The 16,086-nt window shown below is 60.6% G+C and overlaps 4 protein-coding genes across 4 annotated transcripts; all 4 read left to right on the top strand.

Annotated features, from left to right (window-relative positions):
* Positions 1-4,551: 4,551 nt before the first annotated feature.
* On the top strand, positions 4,552-6,570 carry LDBPK_271830 (hypothetical protein, conserved; the record flags this gene model as incomplete). The annotated part of the gene is made up of 1 exon (XM_003861986.1): positions 4,552-6,570. One exon carries the CDS (start codon positions 4,552-4,554, stop codon positions 6,568-6,570), a length of 2,019 nt encoding a protein of 672 aa, XP_003862034.1.
* A 959-nt stretch (positions 6,571-7,529) lies between these two features.
* LDBPK_271820 (hypothetical protein, conserved) lies at positions 7,530-7,952 on the top strand (the record flags this gene model as incomplete). The annotated part of the gene is made up of 1 exon (XM_003861985.1): positions 7,530-7,952. One exon carries the CDS (start codon positions 7,530-7,532, stop codon positions 7,950-7,952), a length of 423 nt encoding a protein of 140 aa, XP_003862033.1.
* A 1,104-nt stretch (positions 7,953-9,056) lies between these two features.
* Positions 9,057-9,794, top strand: LDBPK_271810 (hypothetical protein, conserved; the record flags this gene model as incomplete). The annotated part of the gene is made up of 1 exon (XM_003861984.1): positions 9,057-9,794. The coding sequence occupies one exon, from the start codon at positions 9,057-9,059 to the stop codon at positions 9,792-9,794; it is 738 nt and encodes a 245-aa protein (XP_003862032.1).
* A 1,603-nt stretch (positions 9,795-11,397) lies between these two features.
* On the top strand, positions 11,398-15,381 carry LDBPK_271800 (hypothetical protein, conserved; the record flags this gene model as incomplete). Its single annotated transcript, XM_003861983.1, has 1 exon — positions 11,398-15,381. The coding sequence occupies one exon, from the start codon at positions 11,398-11,400 to the stop codon at positions 15,379-15,381; it is 3,984 nt and encodes a 1,327-aa protein (XP_003862031.1).
* Between the last annotated feature and the right edge of the window lie 705 nt (positions 15,382-16,086).

Raw genomic sequence — 16,086 nt, 5'->3', positions numbered from 1 at the left:
TTTTTTTTTTTTTGTTAGCGTGTGTGTGCGTGTGTGCGGCTCGCTGCCTTGAGGGCTCGCTTCGCTGTCTGTCTGTGTCCGCGTCTTGCCTCACGCTGCCCTCTTCAGCGGCCAACGTCTTCTCCTTTGATTTGGCTGCATAGTTCGCTCGTATCCGGGACGTCACGCATGACGCTCATCTGTGCGTCTTTCCTTCATCGACTGCTCTTTCAGACTTGCTCTTGTCTCTCTTTTGTGTGTGTGTGTGTCGTGGATAATGACGATAACGGGTTTGGGCGTGTCTTTCCCGATGCATGGCAGCGCCACGTCCTGCGTGCACGCGGGTGCATCGTTTACTTTATTCTTATCATGTGTCACGGGCGACGGAGGTGACGCTGGGCCTATCTTTCTCTCTTTCTCTCAGGCTGTCAATCAGGTAGTCCCCCCTCCCTCCCTCCCTCCTCTCCTCTCTCACGCTGTGGTGCGCATCTCCTGTGCTTGCGGATGCGCGCGTGCCGGCATTCGCGCCGAAGGAAGAAGTGCAGCGTTTTGTCGCCGCTGCTTCTGAGCAGTCGCGACATCGAACTTGTGTACCATGTCACCTTTCCTCTTGGCGTGGTATCGCAGTGGTTTCTCTGCGGCGGTTTTCTTCGCACCCTCAACCTCCCACTTGCTGCATCGTCATTTTACCTCTCTTCCCTCTGCGACTCTCTCTTACCGGTTGACCTGCTGCTCGTCGCTGCGGTGCTCGCGCACGTGTGCGTGTGTCGACCCTCCATATTCAGCACGTGCCTCAAAGACGGCACGTGTTTCTCTTTCCGTGCATCGTCACCGCTTTCGGACCGTTCTTTCTAGTACGAACCCCCCACCTGTCCGCCTAGCTGCTCATTGTCACCATCCCCCCTCTTTCCATCAACGTGAACACCGCACGACTCCGCTCCTCTGCCGAGATCTCCTGCACCACCGCTTTTTTTTCGTTGCTGTGTCTTTCACCTACCGGCCATTTTATTCGACTGCCCAGGAAGGCTTGCTCTCTTGCACGAGGACGGCACATATGGCCTCAAAAATCATGTTCGTCTCCACCGCAGTGGTAAGATAACAGCGGACGGTGCCTGGAGCACCTGTGGCTGGAGCTGGCCTCACCAGAGGCGTGCTCATCGTCGTTCAGCTGGCAGCGATGACACGGGCCAACCGACGGCGCACCCGGCGTCCTCGCTGACCCGGACGGCATGCCATCAGCACGTATGGTGCGCGCTGTTGGGCTTTTTGGCCGAGGAGGCGGTTGCCAGCCCTGGTGATTACTGGTGTGCGCGTTCCGCACTTGAACGTCAGCGGCGACCTCCTCCCGGTGACTGGGGATGCCGCTTGCGACGAAAATAGCGCAAAGGCGGGGAAGGGAGGGGAGCGCTTGTGTAAGGACGTGGCGTTGCGCTATCGCGTGTGGTACTTCAGAGCACGGTCACCGGTTTTGTGGCGTCCCAACTGCAACTCTGCCTCCTCTGACATTGTCGGGGCTTCTCTCACGCCAAGCTTTCACCTCATCGTTGCGGGTCGTGCAGAGACGGTGCTGAAGATGGGGTACGACGCTATGGCATGCATGTGGGCAGTCGGACGCCTGATGAATGTGTAGCTGCAGCCATGGCTTCGAGTTTCTCTTGAGAGGGCGTCCTGGTGATGACGAGGATGATTTGGGAGGAGATGGAGAAGCTGTGGTGTCTGGCCCGCATCGCGCGTGGGTGTATGCATGGGTGCGCGTGAGCGGACGGCGTTGAGCACAAATCGTTCCCCGGACGCCTCCATGGGCCCTTCCAGTCTCGCTTACCCTCCTCTCACGTTCTCCTCTTGCTCGCTGACATGCGGATAAAAGAACAAAAGGCAGGCGCACGAGCCACTGCCGTTCTTGTCGGCTGCTCTCCCCCTGTTGCCTCCTCTTTTTATCGGACGCTGGAGCTGGCTCTGGCAGCTCCGATTCTTGTCTATGTGTGCGCCCATGTGCGTCGTTTGTGACTGACCTGCTCCCCGCATCTCACCAGGTGCCCCCTCCTCTTGTGCTCCTCCGTGCTGCCTGCCCCTTCCCTTTCGCTCCCCGTCTCGGTGTGCGTGGTAGGCATGCCCATGGTGCCGTCTTTTGCTATGGTGTACGCTTTCCTATGGGTCATCAGTGCCTGCTCTCGCGTAGTTTCTTCTCTCGCGTTGTTGCCATGTGCGTGTATCATCGCCTTTCGCACGCATCTCTCTCTCGCTCTCGCTTGCTGCTTGAGCGTGCCGTTTTTCGCGCTTCCCGGTGCCACGAATGGAGCGATGCAAGCGAACCCGTATGCGTGGACCTGCTTTGGTGCGTGTATATGTAGCCGGCTGACCCCGTTCCTCTTTCACCTGCCGGCTACAGCGCCGTTTGGACGTTGCTGCAAATCAGCGAGCGCTGCAACTCTCCCCTCTGCCTTTCATGCCCACATCATCCTCATCCTTTCGCTTCTGCCCTTTTCTGTGATCATACCCGCCTTGCCTCTTGGATTGCGTGAGTGCGCGTGACGGGACATGTACCGCGCCTCTGCTTGTTCTTTGCTCTTTTCGTCGTCGAATGGGTGGCGCACCACGACCGCACGTGCACTTGCATGCCGCTGCGGCTACTCGGCCACCTTTGTCGCTGCTTTCTTTCTTTTCCCGTCGCCAGAGCCTTCTCGAGTCGGCGTGCTCACGATCGCGCCGTGCGCCCCACTGAGTTCGGCGTGTACGCACGCCATGTGAGGAAATAGGGCGATGAGTGGCCCCGATGATGATGCCGCCGCCGAAGCGCAGCGTAACGCGCGCCTGGAGACGAGCGAGGATGGGAACGCAGAGGCACCTCCGCTGGTGGCGGCGTTCACCGCAGGAGCCGTAACAGGTGACTGGCGCCTGTTGCCGTTGCATGTCCCTGGTGCGGCTGCTGTTGATGGAGCCACATCTGCCGCCGTGCTGTCGTCTCCTCGCGAGCTGCTCGCACATCGAGTGCTCGCGACGCAGTACTTCACGGCACCGGAGCGGACGCTGCCAGGCGAGGGTGTCTTCGGCTGCTCGCCTGATCTTGACTCTGACAAGAACGGCAGGCTGTGCAGAGGAGGCAGTCGCAGCCTTAGCGGGTGCAGCAGTGACGACATCTTTGAGAGATGCGAGGGCGGCATGCCCAAGACAGCTTCGTGGGCAGCCCCGACCGTTGCTTCTCGTCAGACCCTTGCCCCTGCCGCTGCCCGCGTCGACGCATCACTTGAGCAGGCCGGACTCATTGACAGTACTGCAGCTGCACACGTGCCCTTCCCGTCGACACTCACACTTGCGGAGCTGCATGGCACCTCCTTAGCCTCGCCGCGCCTTCCAGGCGTCAACGCCATCGCTGCGGCGCGGCGGGTGGCCACGTGGTCGGGATCGTCGGCAGCAACAAGCACCACGCTGCCCCTACCGCCGCCGCCGCTGCCGAACGGCCTCGTTACCCCTGCGCGAGTCGTTTGGCAGGCCAACGATGCCGTGGTAGATAATGAGCTGCCTGCTAGTGATGCTGCATTCACGTCGCCGTCATCGCCACACTTGCCCACCGCCGCCACCGGAGGCGCTTCTCCGTTTGCAAGCGACGCTCGGCGTGCGACCTTTTCGATCGCTGCAGTAGAAAGCATATCCACAGCACCGACCGCTTCCCCTCATGGCGCTGTGCGCACACAAGCTCGTGCCTGTTGGCCATTATCCTCAGTTATGCCAAATCCTGAGCAAGGGCACTGGCATACTGCGTCACCATGTGATGGTCGGCACCGCTGGGTGGCGCCTTTGCCTGCACAAGGCTTGCACGCCACCGGTGGGTGGGAGGTAGAGGAGGAGGTATGGGAAGACAATATCTTCGATGAAGGTGGCACTCTACGCGGGGCTGAGCTGTGTCTGTGGCTACCGCGTCGCGCAGCGGTGTGCTGTTTCGCGGCAGTTCTGTGGCTACGTCGTTTCCTAGGCATGTGGGGCATGTGCACGATGATCTGCCCTCCACTTGATAGCGCAAGCGAGAGCGACGGCTACGACAGCGGCAGTGACACGGTCGCTAGCTCGGAGAGCGAGGCGGCAGGGCAGCGCTGTGCCACTGGAGGAACAGCGCGTCTTCTCAGCACGTGGCCGGAGAGGACAGCACTGGTTTACCGACCCTTGCTCTCCGGCTCTCCTACCACGCACTGGGGACGGCGGCAGTTGCAGAGGGCTGGCATGGCGCACTCGCTGTGTTTTACAAGGGACGACGACCCAGGCAGTGCCAGCAGCGAAGAAGACACAAATGGCGGTGCGTCATCTTCGCTTTCATTGTTGCCGGCACCATCCTTCATGCAGTCGCTGCCAGGCGCGACAACAGCGACCGGAAACCGAGGGCATGGGGAGGGCGCCGGGGAGGGCCGCTGGCTGAGAGAGGCGGCTTCCGCGGACGCCGTGGTATGGTCGCCATCGTGCTTCTCGCTTCCTTGTTCTATAATAGGTGCGCTGCTGTGTCGAGGCTCTGTCGCCTGCTGCCGTGCGCTCAGTCGTACAGTGTCCTACTACAATGTGTTTACTTCACAGCACGCGCCGGAGATGCAGACGTACGAGGTAGGAGCACCCGATACTGCGAACCGTCACGCGATGCCTGGCTCGTCGGCGGCATCACCACCCCCAGCAGAGCACTCGGCCGCGGCGGGGATCTTCTCTGCAACGCCACTGCCACCTCTGCCGACGAATGCACACTTGCTGAGGCAACCGTTACTGCTCGACATCGCGTTCGTCGGCAAGGTGTATGTGCTCTTGCAGTATGTGGCGCTCGTACTACTGACCGCCACGGTGGTGCTGCTGGCCGTGTTCTCGTTCAAACGTTCTCGCGTGTCTCACGTGGAGGATGCGACGGCGTGCAACCGCTACCCCTTCGCTAACGTTATCCCACCCGACTTGGCCTTTAGTCTGATCTGTTTTCTGCTCAACGGTGTCTTCGCCGTCCGCTACGCGGTGCGGGCAGTGCGCTACGAGAAGGGCGGCCTCCTCGTCGTGCAGGTCGTCGTTGTTGCGCTGCAGGTGTGCCGCGCTGCCTACTTTCTTCTCTTTGTGGCGCGACGCTGCATGCGCGTGTCTTCCGTGTTGTTGTCGTCGCCGTTTTCACGGCCGCCTTGGCCGTCGCTGCGCGCTGGCACACGCGGCAGCATCGCCAGCATCTTCAGCAGCGGCGTTGCCACTTCTGGCAGCGAAGGCGCGTTTATCGTCGATGACCCTGCGCCGGCGGCTGGGTCGGTCTTGCAGCCACTCTTCACCCTCACCTGCGCCAGCGTTGCCACCAGTGTGTCGCTCTTTCTTGCCGCCTCAGTGCTGTCGCCGTGGGTGTACGCAAGTTTCGGCTGGCGGCGTTACGCGCAGGGCATCGTTCAGGTTTCCTTGTCCCGCGTGCGGCAGAGGCTGACAGTGCTGCGGACGTGCGTGCAGCTGGACGGAGTCATCACTGCAAACGCGTACCTTGCTACGGTGTTCTTGCTGGACAGCTGGCCGGATCAGCGGATACTACTGCTGATGACACTTGCCACCTTTGCGGTGCACTACTTCCTTATCCCCATGCTGCGGCGTTCGCGGCACTGGTGGCCCCTTCTGTGCGCTGCAGGTGTGCTGGTGACGGTGAGCGCCTACTACGCAGCCGTGATTGGGGGTGCGCTCCGCAAGGACCACCGTCTGCAATCTGTATCCACCTCTCCCTGGTACAGCGACTGCTACACGGATCGGCTGCGCAAGTGCCTCTATGAGATCTCTGCCGAGTATCCAGTCAGCATTTTCCGCGACGCATCCGCCGTCCACAGTGATGGCGACTTGCGCCTCTCCTACAACCAGCTTGAGCGAGCTCGGCGGCAGGCGCCGCTAGCGGCGGTTCGTCGACACGCCTCGCCGTTTGATGCAGCGCACGGCGCACTATGGCGACACGGCAGCCAAGACGCTCGTGTGAGTTCGGGGTTGACTTCGCCTTGCGTTGCGCTAGCTGTGCCTTCTCGATCAGCGCTGCCAGTGCGGCGTGTGAACAATGCGACGGACACGTACTTGCCCACCTACGGTGCTTACCCCGACTACTTCCGCATACAGGGCTGCAACGCGACCTGCTTCCTTGCGCGCGAGGAGCGCGACAACATTTTCTTTGAGCGGCGCATCGCCAGCTGCTGCGCCGAGTACGGGCAGTGCCGGCTCAAGGATGACTATCGCACGTACGCGGTACTGCTGCTCTTGGTGCTGATGCTCTGCTCCTCCGCTGTCCGGGTGGTTTTGTTTGCCGTTGCGTGGCGGAGATGGGTGGAAGAGGATGACGTGGCGATTGACCTCTTTATCCAGGCGCATTGTCGCTGCCATCATCTCGGCGGGAACTGTCGGCAGCGCCGGTATCCGCGTCAAGAGCATGTGCATCGCCACAGACGTGCTGCTGCTGCTGCTGTGGGTGGCAGTGACCCTATTTCCCAATCACCGCGTAGGCCACATGCGTCGCACGACGTCACCTTTTCAGCGTCCCCGCTGCCGACGCAGAACCTTCCGTGGGATGTGGAGCAGTATGTCGCATGGAGACAGCAGCAGTGCACTGCCGAGAGTACGATCTGACGGGAGCACGGGCAATCTTGGTGAGGGGGCCGGGAGATGACACTCTCTCGCTCTTCTGATGGGCGGCGGGCGGTGCGAGAACGCGCCGATGGCGACTTGCGGAACAAGAAGAGGAGACACGGAATGGGGCGAAGCGAAACGGAAAGGGACGGCCGCCGGCCATCGCGCGATTCGAGTAGCCTCTCCGCTGGCACCTCTCCGCTGGCACCTCTTCCCTTGCCCCTTCCATCTGTTGCCCCCCTCCCCCTTCTCCCGTATCTTTGTCGTCCCTCCCGCCTCCCAGTCTTCGCTTCTCGTACCTTTCACGTCGCACTCCAACCATCACCGCTCCGCGCTCACATGCGTTTCACCTTATATATTATTCATGCTTGCTTGCGTATGGCGCGCTGCTGCTGCTCTGTTTCTCTCGTGAGGATACAGAGGCTGCGCAAGTCCTGACGCAACCACTCTTCCACCTTCTCTTCATCCAGTATCTATGCGTGCTTATGTGTTGACCGCATGTACGCCAGCGCCCCTCCCCCTTCTTCACCCCACCATGGCGTTCCCTTAGTTTGGGTGCACTGTTGGTGTTCAACCGCACGCATCCACAGCAGCCACTGCACCTCCCCCCTGCCTGCCGCGTCGTCGCACTTCACATCCTCTTGCCCCTCTTTCTCCTCCCTTCATCTCTTTCACTTGTCGTTTGTGTTTTGCTCGTGCCGTGACCTCGCGTGAAAGTGACGCCCCACCATCGCCGCCGTCATCGCCATCGACGCCGCTGCGGCAAGGCACGATTGAGTTGACCCATCCTCCCCTCCTTCACATCGACCCACAACGATATAGTTCGGGCACTCGTTACGTGAGAGCGCTTAGGATTCGAGTCGGCAAAGAGCGACAAGGCTGTCATCGATTCCTTCCCACGTGTCCTCGCGCCCTCTGCTCCCCCAGCACCCCTCCCCACCTTCTCGCCCGCTCACACCATGGCGGAGCCGGTCACCAATGAGAATCTTCAGATTCTCTTGACGAAGCTGATGACGGACCGCTTCTGCTCGCAAGAGGCCAGCGATCTCGACGCATGCGTTCAGAACTTTGTGCCGCAGCACATCGATGGCAGCTACGTGGATCAGAGTCTCCAGCGGCGAGGGATCAGGCGGTGCAAGCCGTATCAGGAGATGGCGCGGAAGTGCCTGGAAGACGACAAGAAACAAACGGCGATCTTCCGCGCAGCCGCGATGGCGCCGACGTGCAAGAATGAGCAGCGAGCGCTGCAGCGCTGCCAGCGCGCGAAGGGGCGCGACTGCGAGGCCGAGGCGCTAGAGACGGTGTACTGCGGTATGGTCTACCTCGTGCAGCGGCAGAAGGAGCGCCAGAGCGGTGCCGCGGCGCCGCGCTTGGCGGAGTAACTGGACAATGCGCGTTCGTCCAGCCTGACATGGCAGGCAGAGGGAGGTGCGGCAGATGACACGCTGCCTGAAGATGCTTCGCCCCATCCGCGACACGCTCTCTTCTCTCCCCGTGCACCGCGCCTCCCAGGGGTTCACCACATGCGTGAGTTTGCGCCATGACGTTGTTGCTCTTGTCTTGCTCGTCATTGTCATCGTTGTGCCTGCCGTGGGGCGGGGCTGTGCGTGTGTGTGCGTGTGTGTGCACGCGTGTTTGTTACGCTCCTTGTTGTTTGCCGTCGATGATGTGCCCGCGTTCGTCCCACCTGCAGACGACTCTCTTTCTCTGTCTCTCTCGCTCTCCGTTGTAACTAAAGCGATGTGCCTTCTCCCATTCCCCTATGGCACGCAGGGCGCATTACATGCTCACCTCTACACACACACGCGCATATACATATACATATATATATATATATATATATATATATATGTATATGTATATATAGGGCGAGACACGGACACGTGCAGGCGGATCCTCGCATCCCGAATGAAGGTGAGAGGAGATCGAACAACAACCAAAGAAGACAGAGGACAGGAAAGGCAAGGCGAGCTGTAGGAGAGAGGGACGGGCGAGGGTTCATGCCGTCATACCGTCGCTACGAGGCCGCCTCCACAACCGCGGAGCATGGATAAGCGGAACAAGGAATGAGCGACTCAGGAGAGGGCCACGGAGGATGTGCACGTTGCCCTCCCCCTTCCCCCAAAGCAACTAACTCGCTCCCTCCCTTGACTCCACTTCGCCCTCTTCTTGTGCACATCGTCTTCGCTTCCTTGTTGTTGTGTGTGTGCCATGTGCACTGACGTGCCTTCGCTTGAGCCGTTCTGGTTCTCTCCGCATGAAGCTCGCTGCTTTCACCCCTAGCGCATTGTCCTTCTGTTTTCGGCGCTGCCGCTGTAGCCACCTGCCCGCGTCTCCTTCTCGTTTGCTTCCTCGCCTCCCTGCCTCCCCCCTCCCTCCCTCCCCCATCTCTCCAGAAAGCGTACGCACCCACAGACACTTGCTGGCTCATAGGCGCTTGCCCTTAACGTTCTCCCCGTCGCGCAGAAAGAGTAGCAGCAGCCGCAATGAACCAAGACACCAAGCCAAACTTTTACTTTAGCAGCGACTCGGCCGGGGCGCAAGGAGGCGCTGACTTGGTGGCGGAGAGAAACTCGAACTACACGACAACACCAGCTGGGGGATCGGATGGGCAGACGATCCCGGTCAATACGACGGACCATGGCGGCTACAAGGGCGTGCACCCCATTGCGGCCTTCTTCCACGTCTGCTTCAAGTTAGCCGCGATTCTGGTCTTCTTGCTAGGCGGCGTCTTCGGCCTCAAGTATGTGTTGATCCTCGTCATCACGATCTTACTCCTCACCGCCGACTTCTGGACGACCAAGAACGTGACGGGCCGCATCCTCGTATCCATGCGGTGGTGGAACGAGGTACAAGAGGATGGGACGACTCAGTGGGTATTCGAGAGCAGCCCCGAGGCGGACCAGCGCGTGAACGCGTACGACAACTGGTTCTTCTGGGTCACCACTGGCGCGAACTGTGTGACCTGGGTGGTGCTCCTCTTCCTGAACTTCCTGTCCTTCAAGTACTTGCCTATCACCCTCGCTGGAGTACTGCTCTCCGGCGCGAACTTCCTTGGCTACTTCAAGTGCCGCCGCGATGCACAGCAGAAGGTCACATCCTTCATGCTTTCCCAGGCAGCGGCGCGGCCACAGGCGGCCGGGCATGTTGCGTCCTTTTTCATGGGCGGCGGTGGCGGCACCAACACCAACACCGCCCACGGCGGCGGCAGCGCGAACCGGTAGAGAAACTATGACGCGTCGGAAGCGGCTGTAGGGGCACAACAGCCGCAGTGGTGGGGGGCCGCTGCATGAAGGGCGAAAAACGCGCATCCACCGGACACATGCGCACCCGCTCACGCGAAGAGAGGATGAAGGAGAACGGCAGTTTCGTGGAGTACACCCTTTATTATTATTATTTGAGCTTCCCTCTCGCGCTCGCTCTCTCTCGCCCTCCCTCGCGCGCGCCTCTCCCATCTACGTTCTTTCCTTTGCAGCCGACCATCTCTCTCTCGCTGTGCCGATCACCCACACACACCATGGAACACACACACACACACACAAACACACGTACTGTATGCGTTACCGCCACCACCTCCTCCTCCTCGCTTGTTTTGTTTCTCTCTTCCTCTTCCCCTTTTTCTTGCTGTGCGTGTGTGTGTGTGTGTGGCGTGATGCAGTGGCGATGAGTGCTCGGCTCGCTTTCACAGGTGCTTCCCTTGCTGTTGACCGGTTTGTGGGCACATCACACCTGTGTGTACGCTGCTTTCTGGGTGGTGTTGACCGAGTCTGAGGCTTATATGCCTGGCGGATGCGTGTGCTTCTCCCTTAAAAAAAAAGTATTTTTTTTATCTTCGACTGTCCTCTTGTTGCTGTCGCTGCCAGCGGTGTTCATGGGGGAGGGGTGGATGACGCGGATCGAGTGGACTGAAACGTGAGAGGGGAGGAGAGGAGACACAGAGTCGGGAAGCGATGATTGTGTTTCTGAGTGTTGTTACCCTCTGATTATATATGCTGCTGTGTCGCTGCGTATCTGAATTTGCTACTGACTATGCTCGTGTGTGTAGCGTGTCTCCCACTTCGCTTCTTCGCAACGGCACATCCGCTTATCGTTCTTATTCGGAGCCTCCTCGTCTTGCTGTTTCCGAGGCGCTGTTTCTCTGCGTCCTTGCCTTCTGGCCTGTCTGTCTGCCCGCTTGACAGAGTACGTGGACATGGTTGCTCTGCATGATTGACCGTTCTATGCGTGTGCGCCACGAGCCGCCCTGTTCAACTTATCACCCGCAAGAGCACAGAAGAAAGTCTCATGGTTCGTTTTCTGAGGCTCCGAGACACCGCTTCATCTCCACCATCTACGCTCGTCGTGGATCTCTCGATTTCTTTGCTCAATGAACGCGTGATGCTCCTCCCCCTCCCCCTCCCGCACAGACACACACACACACACACACGCCCGCACTCGTTCTCTTTCCCTGCGGATGCCTTTACGAAAATTTTCGTTGTCTACTCTCCGTTTAGACGGTGCAAACCTGGACGTGCTCCACCACGCCGAACGACAGCGTCGAATGAGAGTCCGCGGAAAAGAGCGGGGGAGTGGGATGCGTGAGGGCTGATTGAGCGGCACGGGACGGGTGAACGTCTTCTGCCCCTCCTGCAGCACCTCTTTTGTTTTCATGCTCTCTCTCGGCACCACTTCACCACTCATGCAATCAAGGTGTTGCGGTGGCCTTCATGACGCTAATGCATATCTGTGTGTGCGCGTGTGCGCTCGTTTTGTTTGATACACACGGCCCCCCACACATGCTCCCCCTGCCCATGCGGAAGGAAAACAAGAAATGATGCGCAGGCGCACATGTTCCTTTCCTTCACTTCTCCTCTCTTTCGCGTCTTTAGGTGCGTTTGTGCGCGCGCATCTCTGTCCGTCTCTCTTAGTAACCAGGAGTACCGCATTACTATTAGCGGCTTGCGCTTGTGTCCGCAAGCCACAACAGCGGCGCAGCAAGTCCTTTTTACCATGATGCGTCGTCGCTGCGGCGCCACCGGTGGGGTCCTCGGCGCTGCGGTGGCCGCCGGATCGCTTACGGCTCTCTCATTTTATCCGGTTCAGAGGGCGTCGTGCCGCGCGCAGAGCAGCAACCAGGGTGGTGGCGGTGGAAGCGGGGCTGGACGTGGCCTTCACACCTTCATTCGTGATAATGCTGACCCCACCTCCTCCTTTCCCACCCCGTCGACGGTTGCCGCTCGTGACAGAGGCGGTAGCAGGCGCGGTGCAGCTGGTGCCTCACACACCATGAGCTCTTCGGGTAGTTCAGTGCCGCCACCACCTCACACCTCCTCGTTCGGTGCTGATGTTGAGTTGCCCATGTCCGACTGGGCATCGCGGCTGCAGCGGGAGCTGATGAGCCCTGTCGATCCCCTCGGTGGGCTAGCGCACAAGGACTACTACCGCGACCCGGCAACCGGCTATGCGCCGCAGTACGCACCGCGCGACTTTGTGCACGGCGGGAGTATTGCCTATCCCCATATGCAGGGTAGCGGAAGCGCCCACGACTCGTATGCGGCGGCAGCGGCGCGCCGCAACTGGCTGGAGCACGATGTGGCATCTACGGCTTTCACGTCGCAAGCCGCCCGTGCGACGGCGCGACAACTGAGCAGCGACGCAGAGCGTGAAACGTTCACGCAGCGTCACATGCCCGCTGATCGCCACCGCAGCGCGTTTCTGGGCAACGCCTCACTCGCGGCCATGGACCAGCTGCGGACGAGTGGGCCACAGAGTGACGAGAAGGTGTATCAGCAGGCGATGCTGGATCGTTACCGTGCCGCCGCCACGTCGTCATCCTCCTCCGCCGCTCCTGGTGTGTCGTACACCGCTGCCACCGGCCTCAGTGGAGGCGAACTTGTCGACGCGCTGGCAGAAGACTATGCCGCCGCCATGGATGACGGCATGGATGAGGAGCTGCGCATCGCCCACGGCCTGCGCGCAAAGGAGCGCTTCGACTTCAAGGTCATGCAACGCACATCGCGCGTTCCCTTCCAGGGCTACGACATGGATCGCTTCGCGGCGCAGCGCGAAGGACGCTCGCACGGTGCGCAGCAGCTGCCACCTGTCATCCCGCCTTCGTCCATGGAGGAGGCGATGAAGAACATGCGGGGCGGCACGGCGGCGCTGCCCGACACGGAGGCTCAGGCCTGGCAGACCTACGCGCAGAACACCACCTCCGAGGAGCCGAAGCTCGGCGAAGCGCTGACGGGCGACGTCATCAATAGCCTACACGCACGCCGCCGGAGTATGCAAGATGCAAAGGAGCAGGCTCGCAAGCAGCGCTTCGGTCTCGGTCGGCAAGGCGCGCTTGTGCAGGACGGTGGGCCGGACAGGCGAACGCTCAAGAAGCACACGAACGATGAGCGGCTGCTTGACGCGGCCAATTTTGCCTCTGGCGCGTATCGCCGGACGATCACGGACGAACACGTTGACCCGTACGTGCGGCGCAGCACGGAGACAGGCGTCGGGCATCTTCTCACCAACCGCTTCGACATGGCGCGTCGAGAGGACCGCGTCGCGCACGGACAGCAGGATCTGACAGAGCGCAACACGGTCCACTACGGCGTCCCCATTCAGCAGTCGATCGACGAGTTTGTCTTTTCGCACCGCAACGCGCGCGGCGAGCGTCCGCTGGACTACTTCAAGCCCTTCCCTGACTTTCGCGCTCAGCGGCTCTTCCGCATGTACCGCGACATTGAAGGCTTCTCCCTCTTGAAGCAGCGTCCTGAGGCCTTCGAGTGGGAGCTGTTTACTCGCTACCGAGCGCACCACCAACAGCGACGCGAGCTGGCGCTCCTGCATGGGCTGGAGCCGGTCGCGAACGAAACGGCGGCTGAGCGGACGACGCGGCGACTCGCCCTGGACGAGCTGTGTGAGAAGACGCCGTTCGACTCATCCAAGCTGCGTCTCAACGATGACGAGGTTAAGATGGACGCTGAGACGCTGCGCAACTGGTTCGGTGTGTACGTGCTGCCCTCTCCCACAATTGTTGAGTCTGTCGTGCGCGCGGAGGGCGGTGCGCTCAACCTGCATCTGCAGCACGCCGCAGATGAGATGAACACGGCCGACACACGCGAGCACATCCTCAGTAGCCGCTACATGAATCGCCTGCTGTTGTTTGAAGGCTTCCAGCACCGCTGGAACCGCGGCTTCACGAAAGAGGTGGCTGGCAAGGCGCCGGAGCCGGTCATCAAGTACGCCCAGCCGCAGGAGGTCCTCAAATATTTTGACGCCGACGAACGTGCCATGTACCAGCAGTACGTGCAGCAGGAGTCGGACGCGCAGCTGAGCGAGTGGGCAAAGGTGACGCGCGGCCGCCGCTACATCGCTGAGAAGGAGCAGTACGGCGAGGTGGCAGCGCAGGGCTATAAGGTGCCCGTGGTGGACGTGCAGCACCAAGAGACAGGTGCCGTGCTCACCGTGTCAGCGAAGTTGCTTGAGAAGAGCGCGGCGGCTGCGCTGACCGACAAAGAACCCGCAGGCGGCGGCAGCAGCAGCAGCAGCAGCCGCACAACGTCGTCGTCGTCGATGGTGCGCTTCGATGGTCAGTCGTACTTTGTTTTGCCGGGCAGTAAACGCACCGTGACGCCGCTCTCCATCCGGCTCGAGTCGGGCGAGTCCATGGAGATGACAGATGAGGTCTTTTCCGCGTACCCGCTGGAGGTGCCGGCGAGTGCCAAGTACAATCACGCCTTGAACTACGGCATTGGCGAGTACGACTACAACCGCGGCAACTACATCGAGACCCAGGACGCGATCTGGGAGAAGGCGACGGCGGATCAAGAGGAGGGGTGGTCGCCCGCGACGCATGCGGACGGGCTTTGCCCAGGGTTGCCGGTGCGCGCGCGCCGGCGACTCGCCGCTGCAGGAGAGGACAAGACCGGGGCCGCCATCACCGGCGACTTTCAGCGAGGTCGCATTGTTCAGTATTATCGGCAGCCCTTCTTCAACCCCGACCCGCGACTCGTGACGGTGGCCTTCTACGCCGACGGTGTTGTGCAGGAGGTACCGCTGGCTGACGTTATGATCTGGCAGCGCCGCTACCACGGCCCGGAGCGCACGGTCGGCGACGAGTCTCGCCGGTACAACCCCGCAGGTCTGCGCCGCTACATCGACGTTGCCGACCCCAACAACGAGAAGGCGTCGCCCAGTTCGTCTGTCGGTGCGGGTGCTGACGGCGCGGATGACCACTTCCTGGAGAAGTACGAGGGGCGCCTCACGAACAACGCTGCCGCTGCCAGGTACCGCACAACGAAGCAGATCACGGAGATCGATCAATGGAACCGCTTCGACACATCGCGGGCGGACAACCACCGTCCTCTCTCCATCTCGCACCGTCGCGACTACGTCCGCCAAGGCTACCTGCCACGGTACACGCCGTGGGAATGGATCGTCATTCAAGAGGCGGATCAGCCCATCATCCACGAAACGATGCGCACCGACAACATCGGTGCCAGCTACTTCTTCTCCCTTAACCGCTCGTGGCGTTACAAGGCTCGCCCGCACGGGTACCTGCGCAACTACGAGAACGAGGTGCGCGACATGCTGCAGTTCGTGGACGGAGTCACGCCGTGGAAGCAAGCGCAGAAGATTCGCACCTACTGGGAGGTCCGCCAGCATCACCCGATGCCGCAATTCAACCGCCCGGAGGTGGCAATGCACCGTAACAGCGCTGGCCTGCTGCCCTCGCACATGTGGGAGACAGACAAGAAGACGGGCAAGGTGCGTGCTGTCAAGGACTCGGTGCGCGACTACCAGACCAAGATACCGGTGCCGAAGTGGGTGCAGCTGTGAGGGTAGTGCAAAAGAGCGAGACATATCTTCGTGTGCGTATGTCTGTGCGTATGTGTGTGTGTGTGCGCGCGTTGTCGCGCGTGGGTTTGTGGGCTTCGCGTCACTGTTGTTTCTAAGGCTAAGTGGAAACCGTTGCTTTCCAAAGTCCTCGTCTTTTCTTCGTACCCTTGGCCCATCCGCCTCAACTGAGCGAGAATGTGGACGACGATGGATGTATGGATGAATGGAGTGCTGCTCGTGCTCTTTGTCTTCCTCATTCTCTCTGTCGCACGCCGAGCACGCTCGCCTCGGTGGACTCTACGAAGGGTAGCTCACGGCCAAGCGAAGATGGCGGAGGAGACGATTGTGGTGGCCTCCGTCGTGGTGGCGGGGGCTCGAACTACGTGGGCGATCGGGGCTGAAGGACACACCGGCTTGTTGTTGTTGCCACGTTCGCCTGCGTTGTGTGCGTGAGTGTGCTCGGCGTGGGAGTGGAGTGGAGTGGAGCGGAGTGGGGGGCAGGAAAGTGACATGTGGCGGTGCCGCTGAGTTGGCCCCCACTGACTAATGCCGCAGGCGTCCAATCGAACGCAAGGAAAACAGAAAAGAGCGAAATACGGGAGCGAGCGACGGAACGCGTGCATCGCACCGCGAGCGACACACACGCAGACAGAGAAACGCATCTGCGCGTGCGCACGCAGCAGACGTGTGGGCTGATTAGCATGC

The sequence above is a fragment of the Leishmania donovani genome, chromosome 27, assembly GCF_000227135.1.
Source record: "Leishmania donovani BPK282A1 complete genome, chromosome 27".
NCBI lineage: Eukaryota > Euglenozoa > Kinetoplastea > Trypanosomatida > Trypanosomatidae > Leishmania > Leishmania donovani.
Note: the sequence above shows the minus strand (reverse complement) of the source record. Positions and strands in the feature narration are given on the sequence as shown.